We start from the raw sequence: 16,419 nt of genomic DNA on the forward strand, positions 1-16,419 counted from the left end.
GTCTTTTGTCGTTGTTTCGCTAGTCGTGAATGTTTGATATGCACATCAACTAAGGTCCGATGATCCACAAATAGATGACTAGCGTATATCTAACGTCGCCCGTTGCTGATATGGGGGGGTGCAAGCCTCACTTGCTAATCGTTGATGTAATGCAGATGATCTGCTATAGCAAGTGTACTAGCGCAATAAAGCCGATAGTCTTTTCGTATCAGGAAGGCCAGGTGACAACCCGGAGAACCCTACGGGAGTATGTCTTCCGTAGTCCAGTTGTATAACGATCGGTCCAAGTTTCTCTTTAATAGACCGATTTTAGAAAATATAGACTGAATCAGGGCCGCTGCCGCCTGATCGGGTATAGAAACTCAACGGACGAAAATACGTTCGCAGCAGGCGCAGGATATACAATAGGATGGATGGGAAACGACGACCAATCGTAGCGGGATATAACGACTAGCAAAGATAGGGCAATATGTCAATACAGATTACAAACATGGAATCTTTCCGAGCGGGCCGATCGGTAGCAGCAAGCGAGCAAATACGAAGCCGACTAATCACTGGACTGGGAAGGACAGGACTTTGGGCGGAGGTAGGTTGATCTTGGGAAGGGAGGTGTGCGATATACGTACTGAAGAATGGAGGCGTCTCTTTCCTCCAGTAAGAAGCGCGCAAAGTTCAGAGCACAGACACAAACAGATAGAAAGTGTGTGTGTCGGCCAATCGTGACTGCAAGAATTAAAAATCCTCTGTCCGCTTTTGGATGGAAAGAGGGAGGGGTGGTGGGCAATTCGCAGCGTTTAGAGATGTCAGATGACTTTTTAGGTCGATGTAGAGGCTGATATGATTGACGAAGATTATCCGGTTTGTCTCAGAGGAAGGCGCGAAGATGAGACAAAGACAGGTGAAAAACGATTACGGAGAATCAGAGATGGAGGGCGATAAATAAGCTGCTCGTCGGGAGAGTGCGGATTGGGGGGGGTATGGTGTTTGATGGTGTAGGCAGCTCAAATCGTCGGATACGATGCAGGCAGAAGCTATAGTGATTAGAGTCGGATAGCTGGGCTAGAGGCTTTGTGTGGCAGAGTATAGAGTGACTGATGTGGGTGAGCTTAGAGTTGAAGGGACGTCGTTAGCTTGTCGGTCGTCGTGGACGTGGAGGTAAGCTTGGGCAACAGCAGCCTCAGCCATTGTTAGGGGCTTGGCACCATGGGGCCGCCATTCCAATCAGCAGCACAGCCACGCCTCTGATTGGTTGATCTATTCTTATTGTATCGGCAAGTCAAAGCACTTCTTAGCTGGTTCTGGCTATGTACATGACCAGACAGTCGAACAGAGCAGAGAGGTGAGTAATAGAGAGCAGTTTGACCGCAACATTGCAATACCGAGAACTCCGGGACAGACAAACAAGCACATTCTTAGCTTTGCTTGACCTCAAATGGTGGTGTGTAGCGCCCACCAATCACAAAAGCAGAGGGGAGGAAGAGGGGAAGTTGTCTCGATTTTGGGATACTTCATGCTTATGCGCTATACTCAATAGTTGATAGTGGACACATCTCTTAATCTATCTCTGCTCGTTAGTCCTCGCGTGAAAGCTCTCCCGTTGGCGATCCATTTAGTCGAGTCGATCATGTATCATCTTCTTGTGCAGAAGTGTATCTGGAATCAATTCATTTAATACTGGTCTCTCCATCCTGTCTGCTCTGTACAAGGCACTACTGGCGTAGCAAACTGATAGACATGGTTGGTTGGCAAAGTTATCCCCGACGCCGGACGAGGGTCTGTTCTCTCTACACTGACTGGTGGAATGATTGGCGCCTCTTGTAGTGTCTCGGGCCGCAGAGTAGAACCTTATGCCTGCTCCCGTTGATGATGTATTGATGCATACAGGCTTCGTCGACATTGGACAGTGGGCATACTACAGTCGTACAGATATGTGAGGGGTAGATGGAATCAAGACAGTGGGAATACCCAATAGAAACTCAGGTAGTGTCTGGAGCATTTCCCCTTCTACTTGCTACGGTCTATATTCGTACATACGAGTTGATGTTCAACAGGGAATCAATTATCGAGTTCCGTGCAACCACTACGTACTAAGTATACCACCTGAAAAAGATAAGATAGGAGTCAAGATACGGACTGATACCCCACTTCGCGCAACTGGCCGAACCGCAACGGGAAGACGGCAAGATCGCCCAAGTTAGTCCTTTGCTTATCATAGTTATCCACCGTCTAAGTTAAGTTACCAGGAACGAACTCCTACTACCAGAGTCAACCTTGGAAGGCAGCCAAACAAATATTTACTGCGTACTCAGATCGGAAGGACACGGAAGACTGACTCTCGCTTATCTGCCTGCCTAACTCATGCCTCGCTTATCCTGCCTCCCATTCCAGTTCGCAGCCGGAATGCGGGCCTGCACGTTTCATCCATCGCCACTGCACGGAGTCCGTAGCCACAACCATGACAAAATCTTGGTTGTAAACTGCATGAACACGATGGATTCATCTTCGTATTTATATTCAAGATAGACCTATCCATTCACTGTATGCGACGAATAGTTCAGCACAGACGATGAGATATAACCTGCAGGTGTCACAGAGACCCATGTGTTCCAAGGTTTGATCGAGGCAGCCGGCATAAAGTAAGTACGGTGCTTACATTCTAAGAAAAGTGCCCGCTGCAGTGCTAGGATGGCGTAGCAACTCAGACCATTCAGATCGCTCAAACCTTTCATGCATGCTCATGCAGCAACACCCAGAAACGGCCCAAGCTTCATTGCAACTCGATTACCGCCATACTCCTCCTAGCAGCAGTACTACTGTTGAGTGATCTTCTCAATATTAGAAATATGAATATTACTCTCCTTCGCTTGCCCCACTAGTAAATTGCTACATCGACCTAAAGGAGTCGTTACCCAAGTCTGAAAATGTCATAAATCAGAGTGAAAACTAGAGTCAAATCATCCCCCCTCTCGGTCTGGAGTAGGGTGACTGAGTGCCCTCACGCCGCCTGGTCAGCTATGTTTGACCCATGTCAAGCTACCGGGCCATCTGATACATTCTAGACTTTAGCCAATGCTATTTTCCTTACCCTAACCTTCGCTCGTGTCCCCGCGTGAGTCATCGTTTCCCTGTTTGGCACCGGCTTGATGATCAAGAATCCTACCTTTTCTTGTTCATGGGACAAGAAGGTTTACTATTAGAAATACAGAAGCAGACCTAATCGGGCTGTGCGACAAGACAAGATGCCCACCCACCCACACACTTTTTCAAAAAGCTTCCAAAATCTTCTAAAATAGTGTAGGCTTCCTCGAAATTGGTTGGCATCTCTCGTTTTGCTCCCCACCATCCCATGATCCTATTCGCCCATTTACCTGGGTAGCCCTGCCCACGTTGACACACCCGGGATCAGTAATCTAGAAGAAAACCGGACAGTGGTTCCATCCGATTACGACAGAGGTTAGTGTGTATGTAGACTACTCCGTTGAAGAAAAATAAAGCCTTGTCCTCAGTGCCGGCCGATCGACGTCCTGCATGACCCTCGATGTCATAGTATCAAATGAGAGATGCAGGACTCCCCCGATCTGGCCTGGGATTTTTGTTTTAAAAACAGACGGCGTTCCCTCTCCGGAGACGCGGACCCTGCAGTAGAGTTTCCTACCTGACTACGTGTTCGTCTTGTATTCGCACATTGCTATATCTTGGTCCCATCCGCCTCGATCGACTCGATCTATTCCAACCCTTGCCATAGTAACTCGCTAAGCAAGACACATACATACCACGAGCTTTCAGGTAACTCTCTCCACCTATCGCGCCCACAACGGACAACTTTTTCTGAACGGGTACCTTGCGTCGTCGTACGCAGCCCTACCCGCCAAAGCAGTGGGTACAGCTTTGAAGTCATCTTTCTTTGCTGTTCGTCTGGTATGTAGGTCTAATCACATCTTCGGGCCTTGCCGAAGTTCATCGCTGACTGGCGCCACGTGGAATGCGTAGACAAGAGGAAAACACCTCATCTCATTCAACATACTTCATAACAGTAAGTGTCTCTTGGAAGTTGACACATTTGTGCGAGCCTATACTGACTTCGTTGTAGACATCACTTAACGCTGCATTGATCTATAATCGGTAGGTATTTCAGTCTCATCTGTGCACTGCCTCCTCATTTCCTTCTCTGCCTACATCCCGGTGCAGTACTCGTGGGGGTCGGAAACGGCGCAGGCAGGCAGCAGTCGGATTTGTTCAGTATAAGCCGGACTCGTCAAGATCCTGCTTGAACCCGAGACAAGGTGTCTTCTAAGATCAAGTCTCTCAGCCTTGATTGAATAAGTCAGCCGCGGGGGCCTGAGGTCTGAGAGCACTTCTCCTCACAGTCGCGAGTCGCGACAGAGAGAACAAGGAGAGAGAATTTAGGCGGTGTCAATCCACTTGTTGCACTTGCCGGCTCACCGCTCTCGGCCGGCCGCCAGCCAGTCAGAAAACATCCACACCGCCGCCAAGCCACGGCTGCCCCGTCTTCTCTTTCCCTTTCGCTACTCTCCTCCTCCCCCAGCTTTGTTGTCCTTTCCTCCTCCTCCTAAACAACCACTAAACACAACTGTCCCTGGGATAGCCACCGGTTCTCTCGGCTTATTTCTTATCTTATTCTTATACTGACGCTCGTCTGTTGTTCTCCGTCTTAGCCCGTTGTCCAAGGACTTCTATCGAGTACGTTGCTGGGTAGTCCGCCACCCCTCTTTTCAGCTCCCCCCTCAAATTCATCCGCCAACTGCCGTTCTATTTGAAATCACGTCATCTTACTTTGTATCAAGGCAAATGAGCTGACACGTATCTACGATAGTTGCAGTCACCCTTTGTTGTTCTCAATTGATCCTCTACGCGCAACGCTCTGGACTCGACTCGGGCACCGAAGACTATATCGACTACCCCAACTAAGATCGAATGCGACCGTAAATTTTCAACAGCAAAGAATTAAAACATCTGCCAACCTTACGCGACCAACTTGGTCCCTCTTTGCATCTGGCAAATTGCCATTGGAATTTGACAGTGCATAGTAGAGGCCAGCCTTGTCTAAGGCAACCACCACTTTACGAACGAAGCCTTGTATGAGACGATGTCTCAGTCTGGATACACAATGGCCAACCAACAATTTGATAACCACTTCGGAAACATGAACGGCAACGACGCTGTTGACCCTTCAAACCTCACTATGCAGAACGGGATGTTCATGCCCTACTCCTTTGGATCTCAGCAGAATATGTCCGCCAGCTTCAACATGGGAAATTCCGGTATTGACACGGATGAATTGCTGGACCTTGACCTCAACGGACAAAATGGCATGTCACGCGCCGATGGCATGAATTTCATGCATGACCAGCGACAAAATCAGGGTCTTTCCATGAGTCACCAAAGCCAGATGACCCAAATGTACTCGCAAACACCGGAAGGAGCCCCCATGCACAGCCCGTTCTTGCAAAACAGTTTCAACTACGACCAGTTCCAGATGCCTAACCAGGGCACTCCATCTCACTTGAGTGCTCCTAACCACTTTGACCATGGTTTCCTCAATGGCAAGGCGCGCCCCAGCTTGCAAACCATGGACCGTTCAAACTCTGACAGGACCCCAATGACTCCCAAGACACCAGCCATTGGTGCTTTGAACCTAAACACGCCAGACTCTGGAAGCTTTCCATCGCAGCCTATTCGTGCTGCCAATCTCCAACATAGGCACCAGAAGACCCTCTCTAATCAATGGGATGGCACCCCGGGAAGTGCGCAGTCATTCATCGAGTCACCAATTGCTTCGCCAAACCTCCACTCTCACCATGCTGGAATTTCGGAAATACTCAAATCTGGAAAACATGCATCCCTCCCTGCCAAGGTGGACAATCCCAGCGCTCAGGCACTGGAATCACAAGAGGCAAAGCGACGTAGGCGCCGAGCTTCCCACAATATGGTGGAACGACGTCGCCGTGACAATATCAATGAGAGAATTCAGGATCTTTCCCACCTTGTTCCTCAGCATCGTCTGGAGGATGACAAAGTCCGCAAACAGCTTATGAACAACTCTACTCTGTCTCCACCAGGCAGCAGCATGAGTCCTCCTAATGCCACTTCTTTGCTCGCTGGTGGCAACGGTCGTCGGGCAACAGCAGGAAATATCACCATGGGACTTCCAATCGAAGAGAAAGAAAAGGGACCCAACAAGGGCGATATTCTGAACGGTGCCGTCGGCTGGATGAGGGATCTCATGTGGGCTCTTCACGTCAAGATGCAACAAGAGTCAGAGTTGGCCGAACTCATCTCAAATCTCGGCGGAACGTGGCCCTTTGAACAGACCGAAGACGACAAGCGGATGCGCACTGAGCTCCTTGATGCGATGGAGAAGAATGATCCCAATACATTCACTTACAGCCGTGCGCCAGGAAGTGGACTTCGCGTGCCCAAGCACACAAACATTGCTGGAGAGACCGTACAAAACGGCTCTGGCCTTAGCCCGCAGAGTCTGAGCCCTGCTTTCCACAGCGGTGGCAGTGGAGCTAACAGTGGAGCGGGTCAGCCAGGGTACTGGGGCAGCTCTAGCAACATTTTCAAGGAAGAAGAAGAGTACACGATGGACATGTGAGCTTTTTTTTACTCTCATTGAATTCATACTCGTGACCGAATCAGTTGCATATGGGGCGGCGTCAGTGAGGAACGGACATTAGTTGTAGATTGGATTGGCTTATTATATTTCTGTGGTTGCATACGGTTGGTTCTTGGTTTTGATTGTTTTGAAATTAAACAATGTTGTGTTTGTGTCATTGACTTGATTTACATTCTGAGAAGAACCTGCTTCTTTAATATCAACACTGTTCTGCGTGTGACTCTATCCGCCACGTCGAGAAACTCATATTGCAATCAGTGTCTATTCATTTGTTTCTATTTCTTTTCTTTTTTTTTTACACTTTCTTCATATCGATACCCCAGAGGTCCATTGTTTCCTCCATTTTATTTCTACCAGGTTCATGAGTTGCTATTGCCATATGTATCTGTCTTATTTTATTTTCTGCTATCGTCTTATCGACAGTGTTTCATCATTGATTATTTCTTAATATCGGTTTGTGGAGTGAATGATTGCTATGGATTTGGGTATTCAAGGATGTTTCGTTAGTGTCATGCTTGCTTGCTTCCTATCGATTATAGCTTCCCTTTTGGAATATGAATTAATTGCTATGATTTTGACTTGCTCGGATCCTGAAACAACGTAGTACATCCCGTCACCTGCGGCTGATGCTCTGTAGGGCATTGTGTACGTGAGTTAAGAACTCTCGCACGTCAAGTTTTGGATGGTTAGCTCTGTCTGGATTTGTCCGAGGAGTTTATAGCCAGTTCTGAACGTAGACTTCGCTCGCGGAGATATCCATGTTTCTTGAACTGTAGATCTATCTGGAACTTATTAACTCGCGGCATCGTCTAACGCTGCACAGGTCAACTCACATCTCAACGCTACCGATTCGCAAGATCGATCGAAGAAACACACCCAAATCTAAATCCATCTACTGACTCCATGATGCGGAATGAGAGATCGATTCTGATTTTCTGTTATTGAACACATTCAGGGCTTGGTTTATCACGTGACGTTGATTGACAGAATATTGATAGATCAAAGGCTCGATGCGAAGCGATGGTCTAATAAGCTACGAGGAAAATGATCTCGTCATGAAGTACATCGATATCTGGGCGAGAAAGCTCCGTAGATTGTATCAGCGAATGGCAGGATTGTGACAAGTTAGTCATCCTGCAATGCCATGTTAAGGCGACGGTTATATCGTGTCCTTTGGTGCTTAAGAAACAGATACATAAGGAAGAAGAAGAGAAAGTATTCAGCTCTAGTGACAAATTGTACAATATTCACAAGTAACTAGCAATGATAAAATACCAACATGATGTCAACCAATGTCTATGGCATGCCTTGAATGGAAAAGCTTTTCTACCTCTCTTCTCTTTTGTCAATATTTCTTTCCTTCTCCTTCCAACCAAATGGACTCTAGTTTAGGGGTATCAAGTGTCCTCTGTACGTTCTTCGGCATCTTTTTCTATCGGTTTGCTTGCTTTTTTTGGACTTTAATGCATCTTGAAGACCTGCTTACTCCGCGCGCAAAGTACGGAAGAAGTCCATCACACCAGTGAAAACAACCAAAAGAATACCACCACCAGGACCCAATCGAAGAACCTTGGGCAAGAAGCCCTTGTACAAAGCACCGAATCCTTCCTCACGCGCAACAGTCGCAACAGCTGGCCAAGCCCAGTTGTACTTGGGCACGGTACCGGCAACCTTGGGGCTGTTCTGGATACGAGACTTGACGACATCCATGGGCGTGTTGAGGATGGTACCTGCTGTACCACCAATGGCACCAGCAAGCATATCAGTCATGACTTTTTGGCTCTTGTTGTTCGGGTCCGGCTTGGGGAGTTGCTCTCGGACTTGGAAAATGCATCCGAAATAACCGGCGTTCCAGAGGATGTGTCGCCAGAGCGTGGACTCGAGACCATTGTACATAGCGAGAACGCCTTCTTCCTTGACGATCTTGGTGACAACGTCAATCATACCGTTATATTTGTGTGCTTGGGCCTTGTCCTGGAGACGAATCTTGACGAGCTCGAAGGGGACCACAACGAAAGACTCTGTGGCTCCGGCAGTGGCACCGGTAAGAACGGCCAGGGACTGAGTGGGCTTATCGATACCGAACAAGTTGCGGTAGAATGCACCCCAGCTATCGTTGGCGGCAAATTTGGTGGCACGCTTGGGAGCCTCCATCAAGATGGGGGCGGTGATACCACGGTACAAACGAGACGCTCTAAGCAGAATATTAATATCCGCCGGATATCAGGAGAGAAAGGAATCTTACCCCTCGTTGCGGATGATCTTGCGGAAGCAATCCAACATGCTGGAATAAGCCTCCTCGCCGGTGGCAGTACCCGACTGGAGTTGACTACACCGAAATTAGTCCATGGTCATACATGCTGTCTGTGTAGTCCCGACGTACATTCTCGTCTTCACGACATCCAATGGGTACCTAGCGCATTATGTCAACTCAATTGTCCGTTACGAACGAGTAGAGAAAGGAAATCGGAAGAAGTACATGACAAGAATCTAAGCAGAAAGCCATCAGTAATCTATACGGTGTGCACAATAGTATGTATTGGATGGCTGGGAATTGCTCACTTCAGAAACACCCGCAATCGCACCGGCGGCGAATTGGTACGCGAAAGGAAGAGGCTTCTCGGGCGACGACATGGTGGGCTGTGGTGTGAGAGGTTGTTATCCGATAAGTCGCGAGGTCTGTTTTGAGTTGGAATAGGCTGATTAGTACTCGGCAAAGGACTCCATAGTGCGCAAATGAAAAAATTGAGCGTCTGCAACTTACAGCCAACAACACTGTTGTCCGCAAAAAAATATCACACGAGCAATCACAAGGGAGAAATAAATAAAGACGAGAGAGCGGGTGGATGAGGAGACATGGAGTCGGCGCTTTCGGCGAGAGGTACCGTATGTGATGTGGAGAGGCCAGAATGTGGAGACGTTGGAGAGTCGGCCTTAGCCGACGTTCGCTCACCGGCGGCTGTCAACCAATAGATAACTACTACAGACGACGATTTACTATGCAGTAGTTACTATGTGTACAAGTAAAAGTAAGTACTTTTGTAGAACATTTGTTGATGTTATTATTCCAATATTGTATGAAGAACAAATCATTGCATATATAGTCATTTCATGTAAAATATCATAGCTATCTATATACATACTCGTCATGTCCATGGATATATCCCAACCCATCAAACCCAATGAAACCAGATCGTAACAAACAATGCCATAAATCCGCCAAAATACATATTTGCAATATACCTTCCTCCTACACCAGGCTGTTCCTTGACAACAGTCGCCGTCGCAGTCCCTGAACTTGACGCCGTGCAACTACTACCACAGACATACCCATTGGGACAACACCCACCACCGGCCGAAGCAGCGCAACTAAACCATCCTGTGGCACAGGAACCGCTACTTTCAGTGGCAGTCGTCGCGGCACTGCCCGTAGGAACAGCAATAGTAATACCATCCGTATTGATAAGTGTCGTGGATGGTGTCGCAGGGCAAGAAGTAGTGTCGCAATTGCGGCCTGTACGGCAGCATCCGCCTGCGTAGACGGCAGAGCATGCGTAGAAGCCGGTAGGACATGTTGAGACTGTGCTGGATACTGAGGTGGAGGAGGGAGTGCTGCTTGTTATGGTGGTTTGTGAACTGGTCGTAGGTCGTACCGGTGCTGCAGGGGATACGGTGCTGGAAGTCTCTGTGGATGTTGGTGAAATAGAAGAGGAGGTTGTTGTTGTTGTTGTTGTTGTTGTTGTTGTTGTTGTTGTATGAGTAGTAGATGAAGTAATCGACACCGTCGGTACAGTCGGTTCTGTCGACACCGTGGACGACGAAACAAAAGTCGTTGACTGTCTAGTCACAGTATATGTCGACACAAATGCACCTAGCATCTCGGTCAGCTCATCAAATTCATTCCAAAAAGCTTAGGGCCACCTACATCCACCAGCCACACAGGTATATCCTGGAATACAACAGCCACCTCCCAGACTACTCGAACAACTCGAATACCCCCCTCCACACGAGCTCGCAGTATTACCACACGTCTCGCCCACAGGACAACAACCAACAACTCCCAAACCAGTGTCCTGCACCATAACGCAACTAGCGTCGTCGCCGCAACAGCTATCAGGCTGCCCGATTGAGGTACAACTAAACGTACCCGTGGGACATTGGAAATCTCTACCCAAGAGCATGAAAAGAGCCCTTCTTGCGGATCTGGCGTAGTCCCGTTTTCCCTCGGCGGACAACAGTGACTCTGCATCAGTGCTGGTATGCGGTAATAGCGCCGGTTGAGGTTCCACTGTTATGGATGTGTTGACAATGCCTCTCTTTGAAGCGGACGATAAGTTTGGGCCATCCCAACTCCAATAGTCAAAATAAAATTTCTCGCCTTCATCATCGCTCATCTTCCGGACCACGGACGGTAATTGTTGGCCATATTGTTGAGCAATGTCGGTGCTATTGACTCCAGTGGAAGCTGATGTTGATACCGCTATGGATGCAAAGAGCACTGATGCGCCGTACAGCACGTACGACGACGTAGCAGGCCGCATATTGTACGTTAGAATTAAGCAGAATCGCAAATCAACAGATCATCATAATCACTCTAAATCATCACTCGTTATTCTTTAGTCAACTATGTGTTACTTGCATAAGTGGTTGTATGGTGTTGGGCAAAAGTAAATAAAGCCCGGCGCACGGACCTCTTGTTGCTACGCAGCTAATCTTATCTTATCGAACAGCACCTTCTCGTAGTAAACTCATAGACATATAGACGAGTATAATTATAACACACCTAAATAAATCAACAAAGGCTAACAATATCAATAACGTCCATGGGTATCCTCGAAACTTCATAAGAATTCCACATCTCAAGGAAAGCAGTTAAAAGAGACAAAAATAAGTATAACAAACAACGACCATCAAAGAGTCATGGCCCCATGAGTATATAATAAAAATGTTAATGGACAATTTGTATAAAGAAAGAACAAGAATCCAAGACAAGGTCATGACGGACAGGGAGGGGCGCGGCAGTTTCAGGCAGAGAGTCCATCTAGCGGGACAATCTGCTTGCCTATAGCCTATATAACATTGGGCTCAGCTGGGGTTTCTTCCGTTGGACCGTTGTCCAGTTCGGTCGGTGTCGAGATTTCTGCTGTAGTTTCGGCAGCAGGTTCTAATGAAGAGTCCTCTTGGGCAGTTCCTGAATCACCATCAGGAGATCCATCGGGCCGCTTTTCTCCCTCTGGAGAGGTTGCTTGAGGCGCTGCCTTTTCCGCGTCTTCCATCGCCGCAGCCCGAGCCTGTTGACGTTCCCATACTTCCTTGCGAATACGCTCATCCTTCGCCCGACGCAAGCGCTCCGTCTCTTCAAACCCGCCGCTCTTCTTCAACTTCCCTTCTTCCACGAATGACCCCAATTCTTTCTGGAAAAGACCCACTCGTCGAGACTCCAATTCCTTCTGGCGAGCTTTTTCTGCGCGCTCAATAGCCTCTAGACGAGACTCGTGGTTAGGTTGAAGAGCACGAACCTCACCAAGCACTCCGTCCTTTGCCTTCATGGGGTCCACTCCCTGGTCGATGGCTAGACTGCGAGATGTACTGCGCAGTACAGGTCCGCCATCTGGGGTTTGCACGTTTTGCTGTCGGGTAGCTTGCTCAACAAGGGCAAATGTCTGAGCAGCCTTTTCCAAGTCATCCTCAAGGTCGGCAGCCAAGTCCTCCTGCATGGTAAGTTGATCACGCTCCTCACAAACAAGTTGTAGTTCCTTTTCCCAAATCTTTGTCCAAATAGGTTTCTCGCGTTTGAGGAAGTCTTGCATCTTCTTAACCTCCTTCGTGACCGTGCCGATATCTTTACTGACAGCCTCCAGCTGACGAGGAAGTGGGCGCACGCCACGTGATACAACGTCCTTTCTGAGATCTTCAACAAGATCTTGAAGATCATCAACCCGACCAACAAGTCTTTCTGATTCATCACCAAGTTCTTTCTTTCCAGAATTGATACGGGCACGTCCCGCATCACCTTCAAATGATGGTGTGGTTGCTGCAGCTGCAGCTGTCTTGACGCCACTTGCTTTGGCGCGAATCTTGCTCATAGAGGCCGCAATATCAGATGAGAAGTTGGAATATGTTTGACGCAAAACAGCAATGTCACGTCGCAGACTCTCAATTTCAGCAACCTGACTACCATCGTAAGGTACAGGCGACTTTACTTTCCTGGCAGTATCTGCATTAGGTGAGAGTGTGATTTGTGGCGTGACTGCTAGACGCGCCATTTCTTTGGCAGCATCCAGTTGCCTCTCTGAGACGCGCTGCATTGCGGTCTCCTGGCTGTCAACTGTACTCTTCACGCCTTCAATCAGGCGACGGATACTTCCAATACCATCATCGAAATGGCGTTTTACTTCGTCAAGAACTTCGATGTTCAGCACAAGGACCGATCGATCTTTAACATCACTTAAATCCTCAAGCTCATGTCGCACTCCAGAAACGGGATCCTGGATATATATTTCGGGAAGATCAACACCATTTTGTTGAGTGTTCCATGCGAATTTCTCGATAAATGCGAGCTGAAGCCGCCCGATTGTAAGACCTGTAGATCCTTCGGGAATGACATATTTCTTGATTTTACTCTTATATTGCAAGAACAAGGTGAGTTCCTTGCCTGGAGATGGAGACTGTTCTGGTATAAACTGCTGGACTTGAGGGGGAGTGCCAAGCGTGATGGGAGGTTCTTGAGCCTTGGGAGTCCTAGGGACCACATCGATGGGCTGAGTCTTCGTGGGTTCAATGTCATTAACGGGAGGAAGGCCGTGACCAGGTTGAGGAAATAGGATTGAACCATCGGCAGTAGAAATATCGGGACCATCTATTTCTACCGCAGAGCGAAGCTTGTCTGTTGGAGTTTTGGACATGGGACTGTCGTCTCCGGCGGGTAACTCAGTAACGGGAACGACTTGCGGCTTCGGTCGACTTGGTTCGCCATCTTCAGGAATGGCCGATGTAGAACGCTGATATGTTCTATTCGGTGATGACTCCTGGCGGTTTGCTGATTTTTGCCGACCATGATACGAACCCCGTAACCGGACAGCGCTCAACGATTCTCTCACATCTCGGCCTCTATTGGGTATAGGGGTTGTTTGAGTTGGTAGTACAGGTACGCCGTTGGAGGATGTTCCGAGATGCTTCTGTATTTGGTAAGCCGAGAATCTGCGTGAGGCACGTCGCTCCAGTTCGCCGCTTCTCTGCAAAGCTCCCAATGCATCATCTTGTTTCGGCGGGGGTGGTGGAGGAGGTGGCGGGGGAGTTGAGTACGGCGGGGTTGTAGATTTATCGGTTTGTGAGGGTTGTCCTTGAAGTGCTGATGCTGACGGGGATGGAGTCGAAGTAGGCGAGGTCAACGTTCTGTCGGCATCTCTTCGTGTCACTTCCCGATCAGGAACGCCCCCGGCTGCGTTATCACGCGGCATTGGCGGTTGATCATCTAATGAGCCACTGCTTCCATAACGGCGGGCCGAAGAGGGTCGCTTTTGCGGCGACGAAGGTGTGGCTTCATCAGATTGTGACGGGCCAGCCTCGCTGCCGGCTATACTACCAAAACTGATCTGTCTCGGTGGCAGCCCTTCTCGAGTTTGTCGCGAGCGTAATCGAGCTTGTTTCTTTTTCAAGCCGTGCAAAAGGTTTATTATAATATCACGTATGCGTGGCAAGTATCTATCCAGGCTCTGAGGCGACGCATCCTGACTCAAGGTATCTTCCAGTATCGTCCGCAGTAAATCAGGAACAGGGCCGAGATCTGAAGTGTCCACACCAATGGCACCAAACGCGCGACAAGCCAAGTTGAATTCATACCCCAAGCGTACATAAACATCGGATACCTCGTTTTCGGTAGCGGATCGTCGCGACCACTGGGTCAAGGTCTCGAGCAGTTGTTTCGTTGCGACTAGGAGATGTGTGACACTTGCTTCGATTTGTGATATTTGTTTTCCGGGCTGAGGTATTGGAATTAGTACTGAAAAGTGAGGCCGCCGGTTAGGGAATGGATGGGGATCGGAAGGAAGGAAAGTAGCTTACCACTCCACTCCGCGACGCATGAGACTGGGCAGAACCTGACGAGCTCCGGGGACCGGATGGTTGTGACGCCATACTGGCTCCGTTGCTACTGCTAATAGTTGAAGGGGGGTCGGCCCTCGAAGGTCGCTGCGTGGAACGTGATAAGGAATGTGACGACTGCATAGACGTTGACACTGAGACCGATGCAATGCACGTCTGTGCGGTGTCCAGAAGATCGAGCGGTGGGCTGGCTGTAATGATGGAGACGCGACCGGTGGTGCCAGTTAAAACAGCCTGGCTGTGGTCTGGAGACGAATAAATTTGCTAGAGGGCCATCGGGTCTGGAGAGCGGTGGTCCAAGTTCTCTCTCTCGAGGTGTTGTTAACTTGTTGCTCTTGTGGCCCCCCTGGCAAGAGGCTGGGCTTCTTTCTGTCGGGCGGGAAGGTGTGGGTCACGGGTTTGACGGGCTGGGGACTATTCCGAGCGAGTCCCCGCCAAACAATCCATTAATATTATTCGACTGGCATTAAACATGCTACGAAGTTACTACAGTGTTAGTATGCACAGATTACTCTGTATAGCATCGTTTCATTCGAACATTTACTCATCTGTCTCTCTGGGCCAAATCCCAAGCCCTTATGGGAGGAGGCTCTCCACTTGTTTCATGCTGCTCGTACAAGCCTCAACGGGGCCTGTGTCAAGGTCGTTCAGTCCTGGTGATTGGTGGATCTCTTCGTCAGATGGCTAATCCGCATGAATATGTACCTACATAGGTCCTAGGTCCTTTTGTTTGGATCATTTATGTGGGTTCGAAGTTTTCCTGAGAAACTTGAATAAAACATGCCTACGCTTTTAACGAAGTGAGGTATGGAGGCGGATATCTTTCAACATTAAAGAGCAGGTGGAACGACAACCTGAGTGAATCAAATTGCGGTGGCCTATCAGATATCCCAGGCTTACTACTTACTACAGAGTAGTAGATATTCACTGGTGGATATCTACGGAGTTGCAGTACATCAAGTGAAAGCTAAGTTATCCACTACGTACTTAACGTAGTTAGATAGAGTGGTGGTCTCCGTTATAAACACACATATGGAATGCAAGGATTCAATCACTAATCCAGACTACCCCGAGTCGAACGGCCAATTAACATTCAGTTGATATGGGCGTACATAGAATACCAACTTCTCCGACTAGACTCTGTGATAACGAGGCAGAGAAGAGGAACAATAAGCGCTCGTTTGGTGTCACGTTTGTGATGGATTTCAATGGAACCACACAATCAGATCCGACTCCGATCGATTGGACCGACAGGCACCCCCTCAGTCCTATACAGACCGATCAATTGCTAGTCGGTGATGGTGGTCCATACCTCAGTCGCAATAGCAGCCAATCAATTATTGAATATCCCCATACTATGTATTCTGCTGTGTTAGTACTTAGTAGTATGTCACAGAGAAAGTGGTGGGCCCCATCTGACACTAAGCAGTGGCTTCCGGTAAAACAGAGCTAAGCCCCATTCGGAGTCGCTCCGCTCTCTCACTTGGGATCCCCAAAAAGCCAAAAAGCACACCCTCTCTCACTCTCTCCTTTGACATCTGCTGCTGTTTTGTCTCCATCTGAGCTCACCCGCCCAGCTAATTACCCTTCTTCCCCTTTCTTTCTGCAACTCTGCATTTCATTTTCCCTTTTTTTATCCTTTCCACCTGGCTTGAAGGGCTTGCTGCCGCCACGTA

The 16,419-nt window shown here is 48.6% G+C and overlaps 4 protein-coding genes across 4 annotated transcripts; 1 reads left to right on the forward strand and 3 right to left on the reverse strand.

Annotated features, from left to right (window-relative positions):
* Positions 1 to 5,128: 5,128 nt before the first annotated feature.
* On the forward strand, positions 5,129 to 6,619 carry EYB26_000969 (uncharacterized protein; the record flags this gene model as incomplete). Its single annotated transcript, XM_054260282.1, has 1 exon — positions 5,129 to 6,619. The coding sequence occupies one exon, from the start codon at positions 5,129 to 5,131 to the stop codon at positions 6,617 to 6,619; it is 1,491 nt and encodes a 496-aa protein (XP_054116257.1).
* Positions 6,620 to 8,122: 1,503 nt separating this feature from the next.
* EYB26_000970 (uncharacterized protein) lies at positions 8,123 to 9,274 on the reverse strand (the record flags this gene model as incomplete). The annotated part of the gene is made up of 5 exons (XM_054260283.1): positions 8,123 to 8,834; positions 8,886 to 8,969; positions 9,024 to 9,053; positions 9,120 to 9,130; positions 9,203 to 9,274. 5 exons carry the CDS (start codon positions 9,272 to 9,274, stop codon positions 8,123 to 8,125), a joined length of 909 nt encoding a protein of 302 aa, XP_054116258.1.
* A 539-nt stretch (positions 9,275 to 9,813) lies between these two features.
* Positions 9,814 to 11,181, reverse strand: EYB26_000971 (uncharacterized protein; the record flags this gene model as incomplete). Its single annotated transcript, XM_054260284.1, has 3 exons — positions 9,814 to 10,511; positions 10,566 to 10,589; positions 10,788 to 11,181. The coding sequence occupies 3 exons, from the start codon at positions 11,179 to 11,181 to the stop codon at positions 9,814 to 9,816; spliced, it is 1,116 nt and encodes a 371-aa protein (XP_054116259.1).
* A 528-nt stretch (positions 11,182 to 11,709) lies between these two features.
* EYB26_000972 (uncharacterized protein) lies at positions 11,710 to 14,776 on the reverse strand (the record flags this gene model as incomplete). The annotated part of the gene is made up of 2 exons (XM_054260285.1): positions 11,710 to 14,622; positions 14,705 to 14,776. The coding sequence occupies 2 exons, from the start codon at positions 14,774 to 14,776 to the stop codon at positions 11,710 to 11,712; spliced, it is 2,985 nt and encodes a 994-aa protein (XP_054116260.1).
* Between the last annotated feature and the right edge of the window lie 1,643 nt (positions 14,777 to 16,419).

The sequence above is a fragment of the Talaromyces marneffei genome, chromosome 1, assembly GCF_009556855.1.
Source record: "Talaromyces marneffei chromosome 1, complete sequence".
Taxonomy (NCBI): Eukaryota; Fungi; Ascomycota; class Eurotiomycetes; order Eurotiales; family Trichocomaceae; genus Talaromyces; species Talaromyces marneffei.